This window comes from Beauveria bassiana, assembly GCF_000280675.1.
Source record: "Beauveria bassiana ARSEF 2860 unplaced genomic scaffold BBA_S00040, whole genome shotgun sequence".
Taxonomy (NCBI): domain Eukaryota; kingdom Fungi; phylum Ascomycota; class Sordariomycetes; order Hypocreales; family Cordycipitaceae; genus Beauveria; species Beauveria bassiana.
The window spans coordinates 78,247-102,778 of record NW_007930875.1 but is presented as its reverse complement, the minus strand read 5'-3'; the positions used below and the strand labels follow the sequence as shown (position 1 = coordinate 102,778).

Here is a 24,532-nt window from a genome sequence, read left to right as displayed (position 1 = left end):
TATACCCCACCATTCCCCTCTATTATGAAGCGTGGGCTTGTCAGCCTCCTCGCGCTGGTACGCAAGCCACCTCTGGGGTAAACTTGAGATTAACCCACCTCCGATGACCGGAAAAAGAGAAAGCAAAGGAAGAGCCTCGGCCGAGAACGAATGATGTTGCATCGCCATTGGCCAGCACCCCTGCTCTTGTCTGACGATGAGTCCATCTCGCTCCCGGTCCTAGCCAACTGCCCAGACGGAAATGCCAATGAGATTGTAGTTTTCTACCCCAGAGACAGCATCGGTCCTCTCTCCCTTCCCTCCACCCACCCCCCCAGCCCCGCGCCAATGACTTGCATTCCGAGCATGATTTGACCTTTCCGTTCACCTCCTCCACCTTGCAGGCCCGCTACTACTACCTTTGTCCGTAGAAGTAGTGTCGAAACGAATTTGCTACGAGTGCGGGCGGTCCACGCCAGTCGCTTCTCTTGGGGAACCGCCCGAGTTGACGGAGCGTTCTTTCCAACCGCTCTTCGCTCTTTGTGACGGGGTGGACTTAGCCTCCCCCCGCACCGCGCATCAAAACAGAACTAACTGGCCTCGAACCGGCAAAAACTTGCCGCCCATTGCGTCTTGTCAACGGGTTTGGCAGACACCTTTTGCGCTCGGGAAAAGACGAGGCCGACAGTCCGGGGATGGGTCCGGGAATGGGGGTCCGGGGACTGGAATAGCTGGAGTTGCGACAGTATATATGCAACGTCTCCCCTTGATATCAACCTAATCACTATGGTTGTTTGGCAGCCGCATCTACCGGCCCTTGTCCTTACTTGAACTTTGTAGTGGCCAGCAACCATCCATGTCTTCTCCAGATCTCACTCGTCTCCACACCCACGACTGTAAGTGCTGTAACCATGATCGCCCCGGTTTGGTGGTACCCTTACTGATGCATTGTGTGCTTTGTAGTAGAACTGGGTGTGACTGATGCAATCCAAAGACACGTCTCCCGCCACGTTGTTCCTGCAAAGCCCGTATCCCAGCGCCGACTCGATTTCGAGCGTGCTCGCCCACGATGGGTCCGCGAGTGCATGGCCGAGGCCACCGGTGTATTCTTTTACGTCTTCCCCGGCATCGCCGCCGTGGCCAGCTTCACCTTGAACCTTGCCAGTCCGGTCGGCGTGGCGGCGTTTGGCAGCCTCTTTCAGATCGGTTGGGCATTCGGCTTTGGCATTGCTTTTGCCATCATCTGCTGCGGGCCAACATCTGGTGGCCACTTCAACCCGTGCATCACAATTGCTCTATGGTTCTGGCAGGGTTTCCCGCTGAAAAAGGTCCCGCAATACATTATCAGCCAGATATTTGGCGCATTCATTGCAGGATTGCTCGTCATGGGCATGTACTGGCCGCAGATTCAGGAGATGAAGGCAGAGCTAATCGCTGCAGGCAAGCCATTAGTAGCGAATGGCGCTCCTGCTAGCATTCTGTGTTCTTTTCCTAATCCAAATCAGACGAACCTTGGCTTTCTCTTCATGATTGAGTTTTTCGTCGACGCCTTCCTCGCCCTCGTCATCTGGGCTTGCATTGATCCCACCAACCCATTCATCTCGCCCGCAAGCGCCCCCTTTGTCATTGGCACCGCCTATGCGACCATGGTTTGGGGTTTTGCTGACATTACCATAAGCACCAACATGGCTCGTGATTTGGGCACGCGCATGGTTGCTGCCATCTTCTTCGGGAAGGGGGCGTTTACTTACATGACTTACTCGCCCATCAGCATTCTCGTCAGCATCCCAGCCACCCTTTGTGCCACTGGGTATTATGAGTTTTTGATGCGCGATAGCTTGCTGAGGATTCAAAAAGGGCATGTCCAGTTTGAATCAGGCAGCGAAGGGCTCATGCGCCACCTCAGTCGGGCATCAGCCACCGTGGAAGATGACAGCGACATTTCAAAGCACATGGAGCATAGCAGTAACAACTAGGTACTACCTCTCACGGACGCATGTAGCCTCTTGGCTCCGGGTCAATATTCCAGTACAGGGGCTCACTCTTGTGCTGACTGCATAGTTCATTGTCAAGTCAAGAATAATTCGTATCCAATACTGCTCAACATGACCTGGACAGTGTGACTGTGCACCGCAATCGTGGTAACTTGAACAATGACAGCGACTTAAGTTCAAGTCGCATGACTCGCATATTTTATGCAGCAGTTCATGCATTGACTAGTTGCAAGAGCTGCAGAGACGCTTGCACGTAAGCACGCTCGACCATGGCTAGTTGATTTGAGACGAATCGACTATTGTTATATTGAGACACATCATCCATATATATAAGAAAAATATGTACCAACATCCGTCGTTGCATTTACCTCTGCCTAACAACGAGAATGATAGCGGCAGCCCGCTGTAGTACACGCGCAGTACGACGTATCCGTCAGGAGGACCTAATTGAAATGACCAGACGAATAGCGAGCCGCCGCGGGCTTCGTAGTCGTATTTCAGAGTCCATGCGGAATTATCTTTGTCTTACATGGCCCCGAAGGCACATGACAAGCTCGTACGAAACGTTTTCATCGTGGGAACAGAGTCCAGGTTCTGCCGCGCTTACGATTAGCGGCATTCCGTGGAAAACACAGATAAGCTACAACAGCCCTTTGCATTTTTCTATGATGACCTTTTCGCCTACTGATAAAATCTAGACTGCCCTCTATTCCGACGCCGTACAGGAGATATGGATTTTTTGCCTATCAAAAGAATTTAGACTAGCCGTTGTTCTAATGCCGTACAGGGATAGAGTCAGGGTTGACACATGGTTAGATCTCTCCTCTGACTTTCTACTCGATCCTAAAGCGCCCTCTGATACACTATCTAAGTGGCTTGATATATTCATACGCTCATCTCTGGCAATGTTGTCTAGAAACGGCTTATATATGCCCCGAAGCTCACGATAGCAATCCGGTAGTACCGTTGCTAGAAAAGCACGTACGGTCCTGCCCTCTCCGCTCTTCATCTGCTGTGGCACGCGGTAGGAGTACTTGTCCCAAATTCTCTTGATCGGCAGGAGTCGGTCGTAGACGCCGTAAAAGTAGGCGTCCATCGCTTCTTGGTCATTGCTCCTCGTGTACATGTAGCACACGAGCTCTTGCAAGCCATCTGCAAGTTGAGGCGGCAACGTCTCGGGTTCCAGGCACTTTTATGCACGTCAGATTATACACACGCGCACATATCTTTTTTACGGGATCCATCATTACTTACCACAGTCGCGCTGATTTCATCGGCTTTGCGGTCAAGTATGGCAAGGAGCGTCTCCATCATGCCGAGGAGCGTCTGCACTTTGTGTATCGTGGCGGCAAATAGAACCTTGGCGCGCGCGCCATTGTCCGCGAGCCACGCCTCGCTACCATAAACTGTCCTGGCGTGCAACAGTGCGCGACAGAGCACAAAGGGTAGAGGTTGCCCGTGGCGCAAGAAGAAGCAGTCGACCTTGCGGCCCATTGTCTCATCCAGCTGCGCAAGAACGTCACCCCGCGCCTAGTAGACGTCGTCGTCAGTCACATTGGGCACAAGACCAACGAGTAGGTCAACGTCGCTCGCGTCAGTCTGCTTGCCTCGCGCAAACGAGCCAAAAACGCCGGCCCAGGCGACGGCGGCGCGACTGTGCTCGGCGAGCGAGGACAGGACGGGGTCGAGGCGGGCTGAAATATCACCTATCGTAGCGACCGCGGCTGGGATGGGAAGGACTGGCCGATTGGTCACGAGAGCCATCTTGGAAAGTGTGTATAGATGTGCGGGAGGGGGTGCTCGCCGCAGCCGTATTATATTATGTATCATTGGTTGTGACGGCCTTGTACATGATGGCACAGCGTTTGTGACATTGGACGCGTCGCGACGACTGAAGGGAATGGTGTGCTTGTATTGACAACTCTATTGTTCCTAGTGATGATGCCTGCGGCAACAGGTCAAAGTTGGCGGCGTCGGCAAGATGACTAAGTGTGCCATGATGTTGAGAGACTCACAACCCACATCAGTGATGCATCCTCCGCAAATATCATCAGACTCAGAAAAGTAGCAAATTCGATCTCGCTTCAAAGTTAACAACTTCACTAATAAAGAAGTAGGTGCAAATGAAAAGATTACCGTGAAATAAGCGGCCAACTGTTAGCCGCAGACCTTTGTGAACCCGCCCAACGACCTCATGCTACAACTTAGTGTGGACGTCACGGTGTAATCAAATCAAATCAAATCAAATCAAATCAAGGTAGAAATTATTATTGTTGGTAAGTAACTAGCTAATGAATCCCTACTTTTAGTCCAAATGACGCAACGCCACTCAAAACCGCCTTCTCCTTTTGGAAGGAGATTTATAGCGCCCCGAGGCAATACTACGAGTTCTTTGGTAGTACACTTGCACGTCCTCATGACTTGCGCTAGGCTGTCAAACTGTCGGTTTTGAACGCTACCAGTCTACATATCTGACTATATCAAAGTTATGCTCTAATTATATCCGTCTTTGGAATGTTGCCCCTGATTAGCAACGGAATTTTCCGCTCAAAGGAGCAAGGTGCCACGGCTGGCGTTCGGAAATGAAGACGCGCCCAAAATGCACGACGCGCTCAAGTTTAATTAGGACCGGATTTGGCGCATCTGCCTGGAAGAACTAGTTGTCCCTCTTTCTTACTCTAGTTTTTCGATTCGATTTGACGCCAAGCAAATCAGGCCGAAGACGGGGAAATATGCTGGGTCGCCTGCCGTTCATGTCAGACGGAGACTGGGTATCGTGACCATGAATAGAAATTCCCACGTGAGAGAGTAGTGGTACATTCTTGACCATCGAGGTGGCATTCGCACGTCGCGTGCTCGGTCGGCATCCTGATCGATTATATATGCATGGGCTAGTGCAACCCTACTAGATGCGCGTTAGCAGCAACGCGAATCTGCCGCCGGCGATGAGACCGTGTTAGTAGAGGCATTCGAAATTATCATTAGCTGCACTATTGTATGAGGTAGCATGGCAGCGACACAATGTCCGGCTCCTTTGTTTCGCATATTAATCGACCGCGTTCCCCGTGTCTTGAGCCTGTGCCATTTTCAGGATCGAACTTGTGTATCCCTTGTCCCGCAAAGGCAGTTTTATAATTCTACGTGTAAGCAATGGCGCCTGCACTCAAGTTTCTGGCCCTATCTCTACCAGTCGTTGCGAGAGCGGCCGCGACATCTCGTGATGTCCACTACGATCCTATTGACTATGTCGACCAGCTGATTGGCTCCAGCAACGGTGGCAATGTCTTTCCGGGCGCCACTGTGCCCTATGGCATGGCCAAGGCGGTCGCCGACACCAACAGCGGCAGCAACCAGGGCGGCTTCACCCTCGACGGCTCGCCCGTCACCGGCTTCAGCGTGCTGCACGACTCTGGCACCGGAGGCTCGCCCTCGCTCGGCAACTTTCCGCTGTTCCCGTACAACTCCTGCGGGAATAATAATGATGTGAATTTGTGCGATTTTCCCAAAAAGACTCGCACGCAGCATGGCACGTTTAAAAACGACAGCGTGGTCGCCAAGCCCGGCTACTTTGGCATCACGCTCGACAGCGGGCCCAAGGTGGAAATGACAGCCACCCACCATGCCGCGCTGTTCAAGTTTACCTTTAACGGGGCCAAGGATGGCGACAAGCCTCTTATTCTGCAGGATCTGACAGACTTGTCCAACTCGCGCCAGGACAATGGCACAGTCTCCGTGGACCCCCAGACGGGCCGCATCAAGGGCCACGCCGTCTTTGTCTCGAGCTTTTCGCAGGGCATGTACAAGGCCTACTTTTGCACCGACTTCAAGGGTCCCAAGATTGCCGACTCGGGCATCTTTGTGGACAGCCGCGCGAGCACCGACGTGCACGACCTTGAGATCTCGCGCTCCATCAACGGCTACCCCCTGCCCGGCGGTGCCTTTGTGCGGTTCGCCGACAGCCACATTCCCGTCTATGCACGCGTGGGTGTCAGTTTCATGAGCGAGGAGCAGGCTTGCTCGAATGCGGAAAAGGAGATTCCGAATTTTGACTTTAACAAGCATTCGCGAGAAGCAAGGGATGCATGGAAGGCCAAGATGATCAACGTCAAGGTCGAGACGAATGGTGTGGATGAGTCTCTGGTCAAGAACTTTTACTCTGGCATCTACCGCACCATGGTCAACCCCCAAAACTTTACTGGCGAGAACCCATTGTGGGACGACGGCGAGCCGTACTTTGACTCGTTTTACTGCATCTGGGATCTTTTTCGCTCTCAGCTACCCTTTCTCACCATTCTCGACCCTGCTGCCGTGTCACAAATGATTCGTTCCCTGATTTCCACGTATGAAAATGACGGTTGGCTGCCCGACTGTCGCATGAGTCTGAGTCGCGGATACACCCAGGGCGGCTCCAATGCCGACATTGTTCTGGCCGATGCGTACCTCAAGGGCATCAGCAACGGCATCGACTGGGACAAGGGCTACGAGGCTGTCAAGAAGGATGCCGAGGTCGAGCCGTTTGACTGGTGCTGCCACGGCCGCGGCGGAATCGACTCGTGGAAGGAGCTCGGCTACATTCCCGTGCAGGACTTTGACTACAAGGGCTTCGGCACGCTCACGCGCAGTCTCAGCCGCACGCTCGAGTATGCGTACAATGACTTTGCCATTGCCCAGATGGCGGGTCTCAGGGGCAACAAGGATGAGCAGCAAAAGTACATTTCGTCCAGCCGCAACTGGGAGAATCTGTACCGTGCCGACCAAAAGTCCTCCTTTGGCAACGGGACCGATACTGGATTCACGGGATTCTTCCAGCCAAAGTACCTGAATCAGACCTGGGGCTACCAGGACCCGCTCAAGTGTAGCAACTTGGATGGCAAGAGTGTGTGCTCGCTCCAGAATAGCGGCCCCGAGACCTTTGAGAGCAGTATCTGGGAATACGGATTGTAAGTCGCAAAAAGTACTGTCCCGAAATGACAAATGCTAAACCACCTCTGTTGTAGCTTTGTGCCTCACGACCAAGCACGTCTCGTCACCATGTATGGTGGCCCCGATGCCTTTTGTCGCCGACTCGACTACCTGCACGACCAGGGAATCACGTACATTGGAAACGAGCCTGCCTTCCTCACCGTCTTCCAGTACCACTACGCCGGCCGTCCGGCCCTCTCCGCCAAGCGCAGCCACTTTTACATTCCGCGCTTCTTCCAGCCGACCCCTCCGGGCCTCCCCGGCAACGACGACAGCGGCGCCATGGGCTCCTTTGTCGCCTTCAGCATGATGGGTCTCTTTCCCAACCCGGGACAAGACGTCTACCTCATCACGCCGCCCTTTTTCCCCAGCGTGACCGTCAAGCACCCCGTCACCGGCAAGACGGCCAAGATTCGCAACGTCCACTTTGACGCCGCGTACAAGAATATTTATATTCAGAGCGCGACGCTCAACGGCAAGCCCTACACAAAGAACTGGATTGACCACTCATTCTTTACCGAGGGCAAGGAACTCGTTCTCACGCTGGGGAAGAATGAGAGTAACTGGGGGACCGCGGTGGGCGATTTGCCTCCTAGCCTGGGTCGCTACTCGGGCTTTAATCAAACCTACTCCAAGAGGTGGGCGGCTCCAGGAAGTGCACAGCTATATTCGCCGTCTCTGTAAATATGGTTTTCCGGCTTTGGTAATTATTTCATAAATACATTTGATACTATCTACTTATATAAGCTTTCTCTTTCTGTTTGAGTTTGACCGTCAACTCTTTGACCTGTGAGTATTACTCTCTCAGTGGAGGACTAGAGTGAGAGCGAGTACAAAGACGATGGAAAGTGCGGATGGACACTGCAATGTAAATGCCAATGACTTTGGCGCGTTGGTTTCTGTGAGCAAGGGCGCTGTACCGCTTGCACTCCCCGAAGTGGCCGAGCCGCGCTCCACGCATTCCGCACCAGTGTCTGTTGAGTTGGGCGAAACTGATGCCCTGTTGCGAATAGGGAGACTTTCCTGCTTCCAAGGCTTGATTCTTGCACCGCTCGCAATGAACCTCGCCTGAAGATCCTCAAGCAGATCCTGTCGGGAGGCGAGCAGGCGCAGCATATCGGGCATGACTGAATTGTCGCAGCGCGCACGCTTCGGTCGCTCCAGGCCATTGTCCCTCTTGACAAAGGTCGCACCGGGCTTGATCTTGTGGCAGTTGCTCTGGCTGCGACCGGCACGCAGCTGGCAGATTTCCTGCTCCTTGCAGTCTCCCTGGCAACTTTTTTTGATCCACCCCCGGCTCTTGCGCGACACGTATTCGTCAAACAGCGTGGCGTTGCTTTCAAAAGCTAAAGTGACATTGTGCCAGAAAGCCGGTGTGAGCTCGGCCTCGGCTGCTGCAATGGGCGGAGAGAGTAGTGAGCCGTAGGACTCTTTGGCGGAGTAGTATTTCTTCCACGTCGGCCCGGACTTTTGATACTCGGGATCGGTCATGTCGGCAATGTAGGTGACGGCATCGAGAATGGCAAATGTGTCGGGATCGACGTCGTATACGCGGAAAGCGGGCATGCCAGACGTGGGCAAGAGTGCTGGGCAGATGTAGGACATGGCCGTGGCGTGCGATGCGTCGCGCTTCGAGTAGTCCGAGTAGCTGACTTCGAAATGATCCATGTGCGTGTGGCCAAAGAACAGGCCGCGAATGGTGGTCGCGTACCGCCGGACAATCTGGTCAAAGTAGTTGGCCGGGTCGGTCAGGGCATCGGGCATGCCCATGGGCATGTGGCCGATAATGTAGACGTTTTCGCCCTTCTTTTCCGCCTTGTCGAGCTCCTTGACCAGCCACGCCAGCTGTCCGTTGGGGTCTTGAAGCATGTCTTTCTGGTACACGGCAAAGTTGAACCGGTAGTACATGTTGGTGTTTAGAGAAATGATGCGCAAGTTGCCGTTGGGGTACTTGGTTGAGTATGCGCCGATATCGAGGACTTGTTGCTCGGCAGTGTCTCCAATCCACGACGCCCATTTCTTTGCAATGGCATCATACACCCACTGGGTTGCGTTTCCTATGGATTTTGGTTCGAAAATGTTGACAGGATGCACTTCGTGGTTTCCAATTGTGCCGTATACGAGCTTGAAGCTGTCATTCATCTTGTTATAGGCGTCGTCGACTAAAGAAGTGGTGTTAGTGGGCAGCCCATCAAGGCCTCCAATATTCCAGTAGCCGACTTACTCTCTTTCAAATTATAAGGCTTGCTGGTATTCGAAATCATGTGATCAACAATGTCGCCGGTGAAGATGGTAAATATTTGATCAGGAAACATCTTCTTGATTGCATTGTACATGCTTGATTCCAGCGATTCTGGCACGCCGCAGTTATGGTCCCCGTACGGGCCAGCAGGAGACTTTGCATTCCCTGGCTCATCCTTTTTGGCAAACGGTCTGGTATACTAATTGTCAGCAAAAGTCTGAAGTACAAGAGATGGCAGAACAAGTCAAAAAGCATTCAATACACCACTTACCGGCAGCAAATCGGCTTCTTGCACTCGGTGCTGGAGCCCGCGACATAGAGCGGATCCACGTGAATATCACTATAGTGAACGACTTTGAGAGGCTTCTTGTTACTTGGTGCGGGAGACTTTGCATCGCAAAAGGGCTTCGATGGGAACGGGACCTCCCATTTCTTCACCTCGGGATAGTCGCAAACACCGAGAAATGTAATGCAAAACTGAATGGCGGCCGTCGAGTTGGGCTCTACGTTGCGCGCCAGTTCAGCCAGCGCGGGGGCCTCGCGCTCAACGGTACCGGCGCAAAACTCTTCATCATAAGACTGTTGCGCAATTAATAAGATGAAATGGTTCAAGAGGCGGGAAGACTTACAGTGCTAGCCAAGCATAATTTTGTTCCAATCGAGACTAGAGGCTCGTCGCTGTCCTCAACTAACCCTTTGATGACACTGATGAGATTCTGCCACGAGTAAGAAGACAGTCTCGGTCATCGATAAAAGAGGACTTACCTGGCAGGATTCACAGGTTTTAATCTCAAACATATCTCTCGTCTCCAGAGCCCAAGTACCTGCCTCCAGCGACCTCTGCAGCATGGTATGCTTGCTTTGTTGCTTCCCCTGCGCCACACTTATTGATTGTGAGGCAATGGCAATAATGCCCCAATATTGAGAGAGACGCATTGTCGGGCACGATTTTTCCCAGTTCGCGGGAGAAGAGGAGAGCAACAAAGAGTGTGGCCAACGTCTCCCGCTGCCGAGAGGGGATCGTCGAGTGGAAATACTCGTCGCGAAAAAATATTATGAGACTAACCGCGGCACCAAGAAAAAACATCACTGACACATTGTCTTGGTAACTACCAGTACGACGCACCGACGCTACGCCCATACGAGGGACTTCCTCCATAACCATCTCATGAACCAGTTGGGGAATGCAGTTGTGGGGGGGGCATGTTGTGTGGCTGCCCGTCCAACCCTGAAAGGGCCAGACGGGGAGCGCCAGTGGCTTTGGGGACCTGACTGGCCCCTGAACATGCTTGTCTATACCCCGCGTCGTGCTATCAATTATTTCATGCAAGTCACAGGCTTTCGCAGCAAGTGATTGGCAGCGGATTAGGCGGACGTGCGGGTGAGCGGATACAAGTTCTCGTACGGCTTTGGCCCAGTTATTTCATCATCATCAGCCCTCCCCTAGTCAAGCGGCCGCTAATAATGGGGGCGCAAGTGGGAATACTGCAGCCTGGAAAGGCGGGCTGGGAATAAATACATGTGTACTTTGGACTGCAGAGAGTTAATAAAGGGCACTGCGCCAATATTGCTGATTGGAGGATGGCGAGAAAGCGCCTAGACTGACAATACTTGGGAAAGTGGAACATGATGGGCACAGAGACTGACAATATCAATTGAGTCAATAAAAATGGGCGAAAGCGCTACATCACAGCAAATTAATATGAGACTATATACTAGAAAGAGAACATGATGCTTGATCGTACATTTTGCTCGTAACATTGGCATTTTCGCAAACGAACCGAGTTCAGAGATCGTACTTGACATGAATAGAATGAGAGACCGTTTACATGACGAGAGCAGCAATGGCGAGGGCCAGAGCGCCAGCGGGAGCCATGAGGTTGCCACTGTTGGTAACAACAGGAGGAGCGTTGCCGCCAGAGCCAGAGCCGGAGCCAGAGCCAGAGCCAGAACCAGAACCAGAGCCAGAACCAGAACCAGAACCAGAGCCAGAACCAGAACCAGAACCAGAACCAGAACCAGAACCAGAACCAGAACCGGAGCCAGAGCCGGAGCCGTTGCCAGAGCCGTTACCAGAGCCGTTGCCAGAGCCGGAGCCGTTGCCAGAACCGGAGCCATTGCCATTGCCGTTGCCAGAGCCGCCATTTCCACTGCCGTTACCGCTGCCATTTCCGGAGCCGTGATCACCGCCATTGCCATTTCCATTGTCATGACCATTGTCGCCACCAGGGCAAGACTTGCACCCGCCGCCGCCGCTGGTTGTGGTGGTAGTGGGAGTAGTGCAGATGGTAGTGACGGTGGTACCGCCTCCTGGGGCAGAAGTAGTCGTGCCGTTGTTCCAGTGAGAGCTGGTAGTCACGCCAGTAGTGTGCGTTCCAGTGGTGTGAGTTCCAGTAGTGTGAGTTCCAGTTGTAGAAGTGCCAGTGCTGGTAGTTCCGGTGCTGGTGGTTCCGGTGCTGGTGGTTCCAGTACTGGTAGTTCCAGTGCTGGTAGTTCCAGTGCTAGTAGTTCCGGTAGAAGTTCCAGAGGAAGTCGTGCCAGTGGAGGAGGAGGTAGTGGCAGAGGTAGTCGAAGAAGTAGTCGAAGTAGCGGTCGTGGTGGAAGACGAAGTGGTAGGATTAGCATCCTTACAGGTTGCATAGGCATCGATAGACTTTTGAAGAACATCTCTCATCAGACCGGCCACAGCCTCTGCTGCAGACTTGCCGTCATCACCAACCCGGCCGGTAATGGTATCAATCAGAGCAATGGAAGCCGTGTAGATGGTCTTTGTCTGTCCCTGAACAAGAGAGCAGTAGTTGCCCTTCTCAACATCGGTCTTGCGAGCCGTCAAGGCCGCGACCAGAGCGCCCGAGTCCTGCCAAAGTTGGCTTGCGGGCCCTGAAATGTCGGCAACATCGCCGAGAGTAAGCGGCTTGCCGGGGGTCGAATCAATGAGGGACTTGCTGGCCTGAACATCCTTGATGAGGGCATCTGCGGCGGCAACGACAGGCTTGATGTCACCGCTGAATGCCTTTACGGCCGCGGTGAGTGCAAGCGTGTCTTTGTCTGCCTTGTCAATTGCACCGGAAACGACCTCGACAAGGGTAGCAGCAAGAGAGCCGCTGACCAAAGCGGCCAGGGAAGCAATGTGGGAAAACTTCATCCTGATAGGGTCAAACAGTACGCTTGATGAGTGTAACGAAGGTCAAAGGGGGTAAAAAACGAGTGTATGTAGGAGGACAATGGCAGAAGAGGAATTCGTGTGAGAAAACTCCAGGAGAAGATGCACGAACTTTATCTTCCAACCTAACAGCCAGAATGGACAACGAGAAACCTCACGAGCTGCCGAGGTGGAAACACGTTTATTGCCTGACAGCTTCTAGCGCGCCCTTGCACCCAGCCTGTAGTCGACCTGAATGAAGAATCAGGCTGCATGGTGAAATGAGCATTGGGCTCATGGATACGAGTCCCTGCTAGAAACGTGCCAAAATGGCAGCCACACACAAGACCACGCGACGCCACAATGCAGGTAGCAAATGAATTGATGAGAGATATTCAGGATACTTGCAGCAGAGAAAGGAGGCTTTGAAGTAGCTGCGCCAATGAGGCGCGAATACGGGCCGGCGATGCCAACCCCTTTTGGTATTGACCGACGCTACCCATCGCCATCCCACCCGTTTCTCCATAGTGTACACGCGGGGAAGTGGATATTTTTGGTCTGAAATTGGGCAAGCTATCTTGTTGTTCTATCCACACATAGTGGAACTGATGAGGACAGTGATTGAGTGACTGTGCCTAGTCGAAGGAAGGCGTATAGGGCTGCAACTAGCGCATCCATCGTGGGCAAGGCGACATTGCTACCACGGGCTAATTCTTGCTCTTTCTCGTATACTTGTGCCGCAACGGCATTCTCATGGTATGTGGCTTGGAAAGGTCACTGTTGGTCATGCGCGCGCAGAAAAAAAAAACTACCGACAAAAACGTCAAAATGTCCAGGAAACAAGATATGAAAAAGATAGCCAGGGGCTGTCAACAATGCGAAACGCAGGCAGCATTGGAAAAAGTAGAATGGAGAGTCAAATAATATTAGCAGTAATATTGGCAAGTAATTTGGCCAGGTCAACAATGCGGTGAAATGGTAATCAAAATCGCTGGCTGCGTGTTGAGCGAGGGTGAGAAATGGAGGAAGGGCAGTTGGCAAGTCCCGACAGCAGAAAGGGCATCTTCCTTTTCGAATGTGAATATATGTAAATGTAGATATATAGGATAAAATGCGTTTCTGATTTATTATTAGCATCTAATAATGGGACGCTAATAGCGTATCGAAAAGACTGGTTTTATTTACCTTGCTAGGAACGGTGGTCTAGTTCCCCATGTCTCCCAATATACCCTATATCCCCCAATAACTGCCCCCTCGATCGGAGGCGGGCAACGACTTTCTTTGCACAATACCAGAATCTGCACATTTCTATCAAGTATGACCATTTACGGTTCACGACTCGACTCCGTAAATCGAAGAGCCTTTGCTGTTGCTTTCGCGTGAAAGTGCGGCAAGCCACCTATAGCTGAAATTTGTGCAGGTCACAAGCCATGATTCCCCAATGAGTGTTGGACCCATATCTAGCCAAGTCGATCCAGAGACAGACTAGTTAGTTGTCACAACTAGTGAATACGGAACCACCCACTCACCTCCAGGTAGTGGGGTTTGTAGAGCCAGGTCAGGCTCGGAGGAGGCTTTTCATTTCAACTGCAGCCGTCATCTTCTATTCCAACCCATCTGCTTGAAATTTCCCCTTTGTCAATTCTGCTCATGAGCGGCAGAAGCGGCTTCAAGTAGATCCACATGGCGTTCACTATCGACGCTACCCACTTACACACCCCAGACACCAGTTGAATTGGGCCGTTGGAGGGGGATTTCCCAGAAATGTTTGCTGTCGACGAAGTTGGCTCTGCTCGCTCTGTATCCCATACAGGAAATATCCATACAAGACTAGGAGTTGTCCAGATGCGAGTGACTGTCTGCATGAGCACATGCTTTTATAGTGGCAGTCGTGAACCTTGTGATTGCTGTGTACAACAAAACTGGCCTCTACGGTCGCGCAATGTTCGTCGGCCGTGAGAAAGTCGGATTGAATCTTCTCGAGCCGGAACTATCATGCCGCAGACCCCATCTCTCTCTCCGCAATAGATGACTCCCCATTCCGGGGTAAGATGTCGTGCCTGGTCAATGGCACATCCACTTCTGAGGGCCGAGCCGCTGTCAGCTTTCGCTGGCCAATTAATTCGCTGATACTGAATCCCCTGCCCTTTGTCGGTCTTGATAATTGTTACCGTGTCACTTTCGTGTACACTATCTGCTCGCTTCGTGCGAGTGTCATGGCAGTAGCATACGACTTGTAGATTTTGTAAGTGAAATGTGCAACAGTGTGACTCGCACGCTGTTCAAACACTGCAAGTCATGCGTGTGCATTTTCCATGCAATGTGTACAAAAGAGCCATGCTATTCAATAAGTCCAAGCACAATGGTGCCATTGCGCCCTCTGGAGCGATCTAATCAGCAGTGTCAATCGGCAGTACGACTAAGAGAATTCGATTTTATGCGTCCCTTGCAGTACCCCCTCATTGCGCCATCCGATCGAGTCGTCGAGCTCTGCGCTTTTGACAAGCATAGCTATCCAATCATTATGAACACGCCTTTGCTGCAACACGCTCTTGAGTCAAACGTGATGGCGCAAACACCGAAGCCTCCCTGTCTTGGCGAGCACGGGAGGATGCTCTAATCAGTCATGGACGTGAGGCAAACTGCCGGGTGATATCAGAAAGTCTTCTCATATAGCAAACCTGTTGTGCTTCTCTTGTGCATAGAATTGTTTGTGGCGTGACAATACTAGAACAAGGCAGAGCGGTCTCGGAAGCACATGGAAACTGAGATTCACGAGATGCGGCAGCTTACGACGTATAAATCACAGATATATAAAGCCAGTAGATTCTCTGATCTGTACTGTCACAAATCTCACATCTCAACACAATCCATTCTCTATACTCATTCTTCCTACCTTATTAAATATCCTCCACCTTTGACCATGAAGTTCTCTGTCCAGCTTGCTCTCGCCTGCTTCAGCGTTGGCGTTTTATCCAATGCCACTCCTCGCCACCCCACCACCACCATCCAGAATGTTATAGGCGAGTGTCAAACGGGTGTTGACAATCTCGACACAGAATGCAAGGCATACGATGGCGGTGATACGTCGCTCTTGCAGAAAACTGCCACCACCCTGGTAGACATCATCGTCAGGGGCAACACCGAGATTGCTGTCCAGCCCTCTCTGAGTCTCTCGGCAACCTTGGAGTTGACCACCACCGTCACAACCTTCATTGACCACGTCAAGATTCTGACCGAGACCCTCAAGGCCAAGCGCGACGTTGTCAAGGCAGCTCTGAAGTGTGGGCTCGTTCGCGAAAACATCGATGTCATCAATACCGCCGCGGGTACCTTTATCGGGACGGTTGTCGGCAAATGTAACCCGCTTGCGCAAGAAGTTGCCAAGCAAAAGGCACAAATTCTCCAAGCTCTTCTCAATGGCTGCAAGGAGGACTACAGCACTGTAAACTGCCCTTGAGGCTACTTGTGTCAGCAGAGCTGCTGGAGGGTTTTTGGACAAATATTGACCTTTCGGTGTACTCGAAACGCTGCAGACATGGGACAATTCGACGGTCTATGATAGCACCTAGAGTCAGAAATATATGGAATTAAAAGATACCTCTTGCACATTAAATCTGAAATTAGAAATAATTTTTTTTAAAAAAAGTTCACAATAAAAACATCAGTATACGGCTCCTCCTCCGCTTTATCGTGCTCATCCTTACCATATTATAGGTCATGATTGGGCGAGGCGTGTATTACGAATCGAAGTTGTCAGGCTTCATATCACTGTCTATCGCTGTGTTTACAAAAGAAAAACGCCCAAAACAGAAACAACGCTTACAAACTGTGTGCAATACAACAAAACAATAAAGAAAAGAATCGTTCATCGTCGCTGATTCATGGGGTATGACTCGTGGTACTCGTTGTACGAGTTACCGCGAGTGTGGTCGTAACTGCGACCGTTGTGGCGAGCCTGTCCATTGTTGAAGCCGTTTCGGGCGCTGCGACCAGGACCAAACTGGTTGAAGGCTTCACGAGCAAGACCTGCAGGGCCCCGAGACTGCCCACCGTAGTTGTTGGAGCGGTACTGACTTGGGGGCTGCTGGTAGCCAGGACCGGTGGCGTAAGTGTTGCTACCACTGTCGTTGCGGCTAAACTTGGAGGACGAAAAGTCCCGAGCAGAGATGGCAAAGGCGGCAAAAGTAGCCTTGATGACATTGAGAGGATTGAGCATGCTGAAAAAGGCACGAATGCCGAGAAAGCCGCCCTGGTAGGATGTAGGAGCCCAGTTCTGGGTCTCACCACGCTCCGCACCACGAGCAACGAGAGACTCGAGCTTGTAAGGGCCAACAGGGTAGGCCCAAAACATGATGAGAGAGATGGGAACCATTTCTAGACAGCTGAGGAGCGAGGGGATACCGTAGTGCAAATCGGCATAGGTGAGCGTGTCGGTCTCTTTGAGGACGTGGGTGCTCTGAAGAATCCAAAAGAGGATTTGCTGGAGGAAAGCAAGACCGACGACAAGCTTGATGGCGATGAGCTTGGTCATGGGGTTGAGGTCGGGCATGTGCGTCTTGAGCTGGATAGCAACAAGCAAGACCGCAGCAATGGCCATACCAGAGGACAGGGTAGCGGCGATGCTGAGCCAAAGCTTGGCAAACTCGGTCTTGCTCTCGTACTGGCAATAGACGCCGGCGACTTGAGTGACGATGGTGGCAATGGCGATACCAAGAGCAACGACCCAGTACTGGAAAATCATGAAGCAGCGTTGCTATGGAAGACTGTTAGCGCCCGATTTATGAATATACAGTCGCTTAAGGAGAGAGAGGGCTTACGGCGAACCACTTGACACCATCCTGGACAACACCACCCTCGGCTTTCTTGTCCTTGATCTCAATCTGGGAGAAGAAGCCATCACGGCCCTCGTTGTGTGGAGAAATGTATTCGCACAGAAGCATAAAGTATGAAGCCAGGCACAATGCTTGGATTAGTTCGAGGATCGGGTCGAGGTAGACTTGAGCCTGGGGGAAGCAGATGCAGAGAAGGTTGACAATGGCGTAGAGAGGCACCAGCGAAATCACTCTCATGACCCTGTTCGGAGCAACAAAAGTCAGCAAAAAAAAAGAACATATCAACACATGATAAATTATTCAACTTTGAACACGACTTGTCGCAAAGCCCGGGTCGCAAGGGGGGGGAACTTGCTTACTTGACCTGTTGACGAGGTACTGATAGGTGAGTAGCGTGTCGCCAGATGTGGATGAAGCTGACCAGACAAGCCAGCGCTGTGCAAGCACCTGCAAGGATACGATTGAATTCTTGAAACGTGAGACCGGCAATGAAGGTCTTTTTGGCACCTGTACAGGGAAAAATTCATCAGTCACTAGGGTTCTTTTTTTTTCTCGCCTGGTTGTCGCCGCGGGAGCCTTACGGGCAGTGAGATTGTGCGTGGGGCAGGAATCGCCATCGTCGTCGTCGCCAATGCCGAACATTTTGAAGGTTTGGTTGTGATGAACTCGCGGCAATTGTGACGTAGCCAAAAAAAAAACTTGTCAAGATTCAAGAGAAAGCTCAAATTAATTTAACACAGCATAACAGAGAAATACACACTGGGTCGAGTCCAAGGGGACCGCTGCCTCTTATATCTTGCTTATCCTGGACGGTGAACCTGTCCCAATCGGGCAAGCAAGATGTCGAGATGCGCATTTCATAGGCGGGCTATGTATGAGCTTGCAACGAATAGGGCCCCTGCCATAGCCACAGCCACACCAGCCCAGCCTTTAACGTCAGCCTTTGCGGTTGCGGCTTTATCTTGTAAAACTTGACGTTTACTCGCTTTCACCCAATACTCTGTGGTGGTGACAGCAGATCTCTCTAGACGTTGGGCATCTCCCCTTGTCCGAACTTGGTTTTGCGCAGTTAGAGGCCGCTCATTCAACGAAGCCTCAACCTCGTTCTGAAAAAAAAAAAAAAAAAGAAATAAGCTCGATATTCCAGTTCAAGGAAGCATGAAACGTTTGCAACTATCGAATCGTCGCTTCCAATAACAAAGGATGGATGAGTGATTGCGCAAGCCTGTCTGAATCCCGTTCCGGTCGCACCCAGGCCACGCGACCCCACAGTGCATCTCCATATTCGTTCTCATTCTAGCCATGTACGCGCCCCAGGGGATGGGAGCGTTTTTTTTTTTTTTTTTTTTTTTTTTTCTGTCCTGGCAAATCAGAGGAGGATGAAATTCGGGGCTCGGAGGAAAAGCCTTGCAGTAACTTGAGCAGCGTGGAACGGGATTCGAGAAACGGTTTGAACATGCTTGGGGGCACTTATACACACACGCGGCCTGTCTAAACTAGCCCGGGAATAGCCAGCAAAATCCCGGCAAGCCCCTGCAATTCGCTGCATCTGGTACTAGTTGATATTTTCTCTATCTTTCAGCCTCAATTCTATGGGAGTAACTCACAAGTATCCGTACATAGGCATGGGTTGCTTGCAGTCGACACACAGCCCTGTGCGAGAAGACGTACCCAAAACAGAACAACGGATTATAGTCACCAAATACAATCCTCTCCCAGCCTGCCACATACAAAGGCTATCCAGCCGCACTACAAGGTTTTTTTTTGTTACTAATTCAGAGTTTCGCTTCCGGCCGCGCCTCGCTTCGCCTGCGACGGCAATGATGCACAGCCCTGTTACTTGCCGGGGAGCCGGAAGCATGACATCTGTGGCGCTTCTGAACTCCGGTTCCTCATGGCACGAATCCCGGCTCTATCTTTTTTTCTTCCACGACGAGCCTATCCGGGTTGCGATTCCCGATACAAGACTGCGGTGGCGCAATACTGCTAGAAAAAAAAAAGTCCTTTACATCTCAATCAGCCTTGTGAGCCGTACTTTTTATTCCCAGGTCGCTATTAAGCAAAATTCGGCGCTTTGGAGATTTATTTGCCGAGCCAGCGGCTTAATTATTCTGGTGAGGGACAGTAATAAATAAATAGGTGATCGTCGCCGCCATCAGCCCTGTGGCCCACGGCACTAACAGCGCAGCGAGTTGCTGTATTCGACATGTCATTTCATCTGCCAATTTTCCTTTGTCTTTTTTTTGTCTCTTCTTTTTTCTCGTTCTTTTCTTTTTTTTTCTTTCTTTTTTCTCGTTTTCTACATTCCGCTGCTCTATCACGGTCATATCTCGTCACGCTTACAATCAGCGCCGCCATCCACTACACGACTGCCCTGCCGAGGCATCGGAAACTATAGCCAGAAAGGATGAAGAACGGTCCAGGAAAACAATAAACGATTCAACAAGGAAATAATAAAACTTGCTCATTTTACATTGCAAAGTAACCCGCCTGGCTTTGCCCAATTCATTGTCAAGTTTATTATTATTGCGCACAGTCGGGTGGCGCTTTACAGAGCGAGAATTACAAGTCGTCTCCTTGCATCAATCAATCCCATCATGCTTGCCTGTATCTAAACAAGATCATTGCTTCAATGTACCAAGTTTGTTGTATTCTAAAGTTAGTTTCTATACCACGCCTATGAGCTACTTCGAGCATGTTCAGCGGATTTCGGCGAGCAAATCCTCTCTTCTGGTCCTTGGCGATGGCGAGGGAATTCACTCGTGATCCTTTGTCCTGCTTTCCACGGAGAGAAAAATGCGGTGAGCAATTGAGGCAGCAATATTTTGGCTGCATATCAGGTCACACATTATTCAAGCATCCTCGAGCTCTCCTCGCATAACGGATCGACATATAAACAGATGTACTCGGCGGCTGCTGGTATGTACATCACGTATCCACAACAAGTCCGCAGTGGCCCAGGCTGATCTGAGATTGTCGGCAATAGATCTCTTCAGTCTCCATTGATTGCGGTTGCCGGTTCACTTTAAACCTCGTGTTTGCAGTCCATGGACAAGACCAAAGCTTTCAATATCTGGTATGACACCAAATACGGCAGGGGCTTATTCTCTAGTTACACGGGTCTTTTACGCTAATTATTCATCTGCGCGAGCCTGCCGCGCGCCGGTAGGGCCAGCAACATCGCGCTACGGCGGTTATAACACTGATAAACAAAAATGTGGCAGACATGCTGCGCAAGAAACATCGAGCAACCATGAACGCTTTGGCCTCTACTGTATGAATGTTACCTGCTCCTTGCAATGCTCTGCTTGGTTGGTCTGGTAATATAAAAGGGCCTCGGTGGCTACTGAGCACGGCGGCACGCGCCCTCAGCGGTCGCACGGAGTAGCTTTGGCCCATATAATAAATAATATGTGTGTCATGCGTAGGGCGCCGATGATTACAAACTCTGCATCAATATCGCTTCGCACATAACTATATGCTATTGATTACGCACTTCTATTTACATAATTCCTTGATGTAGATGTGATTATTTGCTGACTTCAATCATGTAATCCCAGATATTCAGCTGGTTAGCAGCTGACTCTATAGGCTGAGCGAGTTTAGCGGCAACCACGGCAGCTCGGCACAGACTGCACTGATGGCGTTTCATACCCCTGGAAGCACAGGCATTTTCGGCATAGAGCCAAGGTGCGGGCCATGCTGAATCGAGAATAGAAACAACTCCGCAGTCGGCCTTTTGCGTATGAGCACCAAGCAGCTTGGACGAGGTGCATGCGGACACGGTCTTATCGGCAGGTCAAGATACGAGGTACAAACATCACCTTCCCAGATGGGCAAGTCTCAACAATTGTGGCTGGCCTTGTACAGGCTGACCAGCGTGGTGTCTTAGTGTCCCCGACAGCACCTGCCAAGAGTCGGCATTGCCCGGTTTCTGGTTTCCTGGGGCTCCATCTATCTCACCCCCCCTCGATGCCCGACACGATCGAATCTCTTGGTAAACGCCACAATGATTATCACTGGGCGCCACGCTCAAAGTTGTTGCTTCGTCTTGCGTCCAGCTCTATTGCCGGATAGTGCCCTGACCCGCGATCAAGTAAATCATCTCCCGTTCATATCATCCTCCTCCTATCTTTATACCGTGCTCACCTATATCGCATACAGCTTTTCAAGGCCCTATGAGCACAATATCCTTGTCGGGGTGGGGGCTGCAGCTGGGAAGACAACTCGGATCAACACTGGAGGCATTTTGTGCCTTGTGCTAGCGTCATTGCTCACCTTCCTAAACCAATGGCCAAGTTGCAGCCCAAGCGGAGCCTACACTCCTTGGAGCTCGATACGCAATATTCGTACAATGGCAATGCAGTTGGAGTAGACCCTGTAAAGTCCACTCCAGGGATCCATGCGTGCCGTCGTCACCGAGGCACTAGAGTCTTGTCCCGGCTTGTCCCTCGGGGAGAATAAATACCATGGCACCACCGGTTTTTTTCTCCAATCGACATAGTCTGTGCAGAAAGGCTACCTGATTGAACATGAAGACCACTTTACTCATCGCCAGCTTGGCTGCTGGGACGCTCGCCTTTCCCTCAGATACTTACACCGTCCACCAACGTCGCAATCTGGTCTATGATGCTCGCTTCGAGAAGCGCTCAGCTGTTGATGCTGATTCCAAGATTCCGTTTGAGATTGCTTTGAAGCAGGGCAACCTCCAGGAGGCCGAGGACAAACTCTACGACATGCAAGTATTGACCATGCATCCCATCCCTGCGCTTCAACTAACAAGCTTCTTCCTACAGCTCCAATCCCAATTCTGCCAACTATGGCAAGCACTTGTCGAGAGAAGAGGTCGTCAGCATGTTTGCTGCCGACGATCAGAGCATCGCGTCCGTCAAGCAATGGCTGATTGGCCATGGCATTGCTGAAAAGGACATCCACGTCAACCCCACAAAGACGTGGATTACTGTCGACACCACTGCTGGTGTCGTGGAGAAGGCTCTGAAGACGAGATATCACATCTACCGAAGCACCGCCTCAGGTCAAGACCACATTGGCTCCGAAGAGTACAGTCTGCCCAACCATCTCCTCGACGTTGTCGACTTTGTCCGTCCTGGCCCCGCCATGAGCAAAGTCACGGTGCGCGCTACACAGCCCGCCAAGGGACCTGCCGCCATTAAGGAGCCTGTTCGCAACCTGAGCCAAGATCAGCTCAAGACTCTTGAGGATGCCATCAAGACTGGCCCTAGCGGCGGTAGCGACGCTCACAACGCCGCAAATTCCACTCTACGTGAGAATCCCCCCCCGAGTAAAAGACTATAACTATGATGGCTACCTAGATGCATGCTAACCCAGACTCTCCTAGCTGCTTACCTGAAACTTTGCGGAACCATCGTCACGCCCGACTGTATTGCCTACCTCTACAAGATCCCCAGGGCTACGGGTACCAACAGCACCAATCGTCTCGGCATCTACGAGTCCCTTGGCGATGTCTACAGCCAGGAGGACCTCAACCTCTTCTACACAAAGGCAGCCCCATATATCCCCGCCGGAACCGGCCCCGAGCTAGATCTCATCAACGGCGCCACTGCCCCGAACAGCCCCGATCAAGCCGGCGGCGAGTCCCTTTTGGACTTTGACATGGCTTACCCCATCATCTACCCCCAGGGCACTACCCTGTTCCAGGTCAAGGCTGATCAGTATTACAACATCTTTGGCGATTGGCTCAGTGCCATTGACAGCGACTACTGCAGCAAAGACCCTCTTTGGAACAATCATAAAATGTGCGGCACGTTTGAACCTACAAACGTCGTCTCCATCTCCTATGGTGGCCCTGAAGATCCCACTGATCCCAAGACCGCCCACGTAAGTCTCTCGCCCTCAGAATTTCGCCTGAGATCATGCTCGCTAACCCGGTATTCTAGCGTGAATGCAACGAATTTTTGAAGCTTGGTCTCGTGGGCGTCACTGCTGTTGTTGCCAGCGGCGACGCTGGCGTCACAGACCGAAACGGATACTGCCTGGGCCCTCACCACGACATCTTTGTCGCTGATGATCTCTGCAGCTGTCCTTACATCACTGGCGTCGGCTCTACGCTCATCCAGTCCATCGATAAGCCCGAGACGGCCACCGAATCCTTCTCGTCTGGCGGCGGCTTCTCCAACATCTTTACCCGCCCCTCGTGGCAGGAGGCTTCTGTCAGCAACTACCTCCTCCGCCACAACCCCGGATATTTTGCGTACAACACCTCGGAGGGTAACATTCCCGACGACGCGGGTATCTACAACCGCGGCGGACGTGGGTTCCCCGATGTCTCTGCTGTCGGTGACAACGGTCTGGTCGCCGTCGGCGGCAAACTCGGCCTCTCTGGCGGTACCTCCATGTCTGCCCCTATCGTTGCTGCCATCTTGAACCGCATCAATGAAAAGCGTCTTAGCCTTGGAAAGGGTCCGATTGGCTTCGCCAACCCCGCTCTTTACGACATGGCCAAGCGCGAGGGAAATTTCAACGATGTTACCGTCGGTAACCAGGAGCTGGGTGGCGCTGATAGCGACCGTGGCTACAGCGCATGTGGCAATGACGGCTTCTCTGCTGTTCAAGGCTGGGACCCGGTTACTGGTCTCGGTACGCCACTGTATGACAAGTGGGAGGCCTACTTTCTCAAGCTCTGAAGGGATGATGGGTTGTGATTCGACAAAAAAAAAAACGTATATATGAAATAATGAACTTTGAATGACTCGATATCTTTCTGAGTGTGCGTAATAAGTCGTGCCCTGTAATCGCTGCGGCCACCATCATCACGGAAAACACCTCTTTTGCAAACTTGTCTGCTGTTGAAATTAGAGGGAGACAGTACTTACAGACAATGGATGACGTTCTGAAACGAGCTAGCAGAAATTGCTTAAGACTACCAGGGAATGAATTGAGTTATTGTTGAATGTTATCGCTACTTTGCACGCAAGTTGGTATTGGCTAGTTTGTCTCATTGCGCTGCAAGCTTGATCTGGATAGAGAACGAAAGTGGACCTGTAACCATCAGAATAATCGGAAATCTCTATTAAAGTCCATCTATTATTGATTAGAGCCTACTGCACTTGGACATGTGGAATTATTTCGAGTGAATTGTTAGTCGTGGGGGGGTCACTGGCCAGCAGGATGACCCAGGCGTGGCGCGGACCCTCGCCTCGCGCAAGCGGCATGTCGCCGTCCGCTCGCGTGAGGCGGATAGATTTGATACCGCGTTCCAACGGCTCTTTTTTGATACTCATCAATCTTCTGTCTCCAGCCTCTGAAGCCAGTGCCCTCCTCTGCAATCTCAGAGATGATGCGGGCGAGGATGAAAGGTATCGCGCAGAGCGTGTTTATCAACTTTGGGCGCGGAGTT

General features: G+C 51.6%; 8 protein-coding genes across 8 annotated transcripts; 4 read left to right on the top strand and 4 right to left on the bottom strand.

Moving 5' to 3' along the window:
* Positions 1-835: 835 nt before the first annotated feature.
* Positions 836-1,955, top strand: BBA_08798 (Aquaporin-like protein; the record flags this gene model as incomplete). The annotated part of the gene is made up of 2 exons (XM_008603895.1): positions 836-875; positions 943-1,955. 2 exons carry the CDS (start codon positions 836-838, stop codon positions 1,953-1,955), a joined length of 1,053 nt encoding a protein of 350 aa, XP_008602117.1.
* A 903-nt stretch (positions 1,956-2,858) lies between these two features.
* BBA_08797 (uncharacterized protein) lies at positions 2,859-3,737 on the bottom strand (the record flags this gene model as incomplete). The annotated part of the gene is made up of 4 exons (XM_008603894.1): positions 2,859-2,885; positions 2,959-3,162; positions 3,228-3,503; positions 3,546-3,737. The coding sequence occupies 4 exons, from the start codon at positions 3,735-3,737 to the stop codon at positions 2,859-2,861; spliced, it is 699 nt and encodes a 232-aa protein (XP_008602116.1).
* A 1,386-nt stretch (positions 3,738-5,123) lies between these two features.
* Positions 5,124-7,619, top strand: BBA_08796 (glycosyl hydrolase family 92; the record flags this gene model as incomplete). The annotated part of the gene is made up of 2 exons (XM_008603893.1): positions 5,124-6,913; positions 6,971-7,619. The coding sequence occupies 2 exons, from the start codon at positions 5,124-5,126 to the stop codon at positions 7,617-7,619; spliced, it is 2,439 nt and encodes an 812-aa protein (XP_008602115.1).
* Positions 7,620-7,739: 120 nt separating this feature from the next.
* On the bottom strand, positions 7,740-10,113 carry BBA_08795 (sphingomyelin phosphodiesterase; the record flags this gene model as incomplete). The annotated part of the gene is made up of 5 exons (XM_008603892.1): positions 7,740-9,097; positions 9,160-9,368; positions 9,449-9,756; positions 9,807-9,893; positions 9,943-10,113. The coding sequence occupies 5 exons, from the start codon at positions 10,111-10,113 to the stop codon at positions 7,740-7,742; spliced, it is 2,133 nt and encodes a 710-aa protein (XP_008602114.1).
* Positions 10,114-11,002: 889 nt separating this feature from the next.
* Positions 11,003-12,322, bottom strand: BBA_08794 (uncharacterized protein; the record flags this gene model as incomplete). Its single annotated transcript, XM_008603891.1, has 1 exon — positions 11,003-12,322. The coding sequence occupies one exon, from the start codon at positions 12,320-12,322 to the stop codon at positions 11,003-11,005; it is 1,320 nt and encodes a 439-aa protein (XP_008602113.1).
* A 2,920-nt stretch (positions 12,323-15,242) lies between these two features.
* BBA_08793 (uncharacterized protein) lies at positions 15,243-15,779 on the top strand (the record flags this gene model as incomplete). The annotated part of the gene is made up of 1 exon (XM_008603890.1): positions 15,243-15,779. The coding sequence occupies one exon, from the start codon at positions 15,243-15,245 to the stop codon at positions 15,777-15,779; it is 537 nt and encodes a 178-aa protein (XP_008602112.1).
* A 408-nt stretch (positions 15,780-16,187) lies between these two features.
* On the bottom strand, positions 16,188-17,796 carry BBA_08792 (DUF300 domain protein, putative; the record flags this gene model as incomplete). Its single annotated transcript, XM_008603889.1, has 4 exons — positions 16,188-17,075; positions 17,140-17,395; positions 17,514-17,661; positions 17,736-17,796. The coding sequence occupies 4 exons, from the start codon at positions 17,794-17,796 to the stop codon at positions 16,188-16,190; spliced, it is 1,353 nt and encodes a 450-aa protein (XP_008602111.1).
* Positions 17,797-21,686: 3,890 nt separating this feature from the next.
* On the top strand, positions 21,687-23,819 carry BBA_08791 (alkaline serine protease AorO; the record flags this gene model as incomplete). The annotated part of the gene is made up of 4 exons (XM_008603888.1): positions 21,687-21,896; positions 21,982-22,438; positions 22,514-23,013; positions 23,073-23,819. The coding sequence occupies 4 exons, from the start codon at positions 21,687-21,689 to the stop codon at positions 23,817-23,819; spliced, it is 1,914 nt and encodes a 637-aa protein (XP_008602110.1).
* Positions 23,820-24,532: the final 713 nt, after the last annotated feature.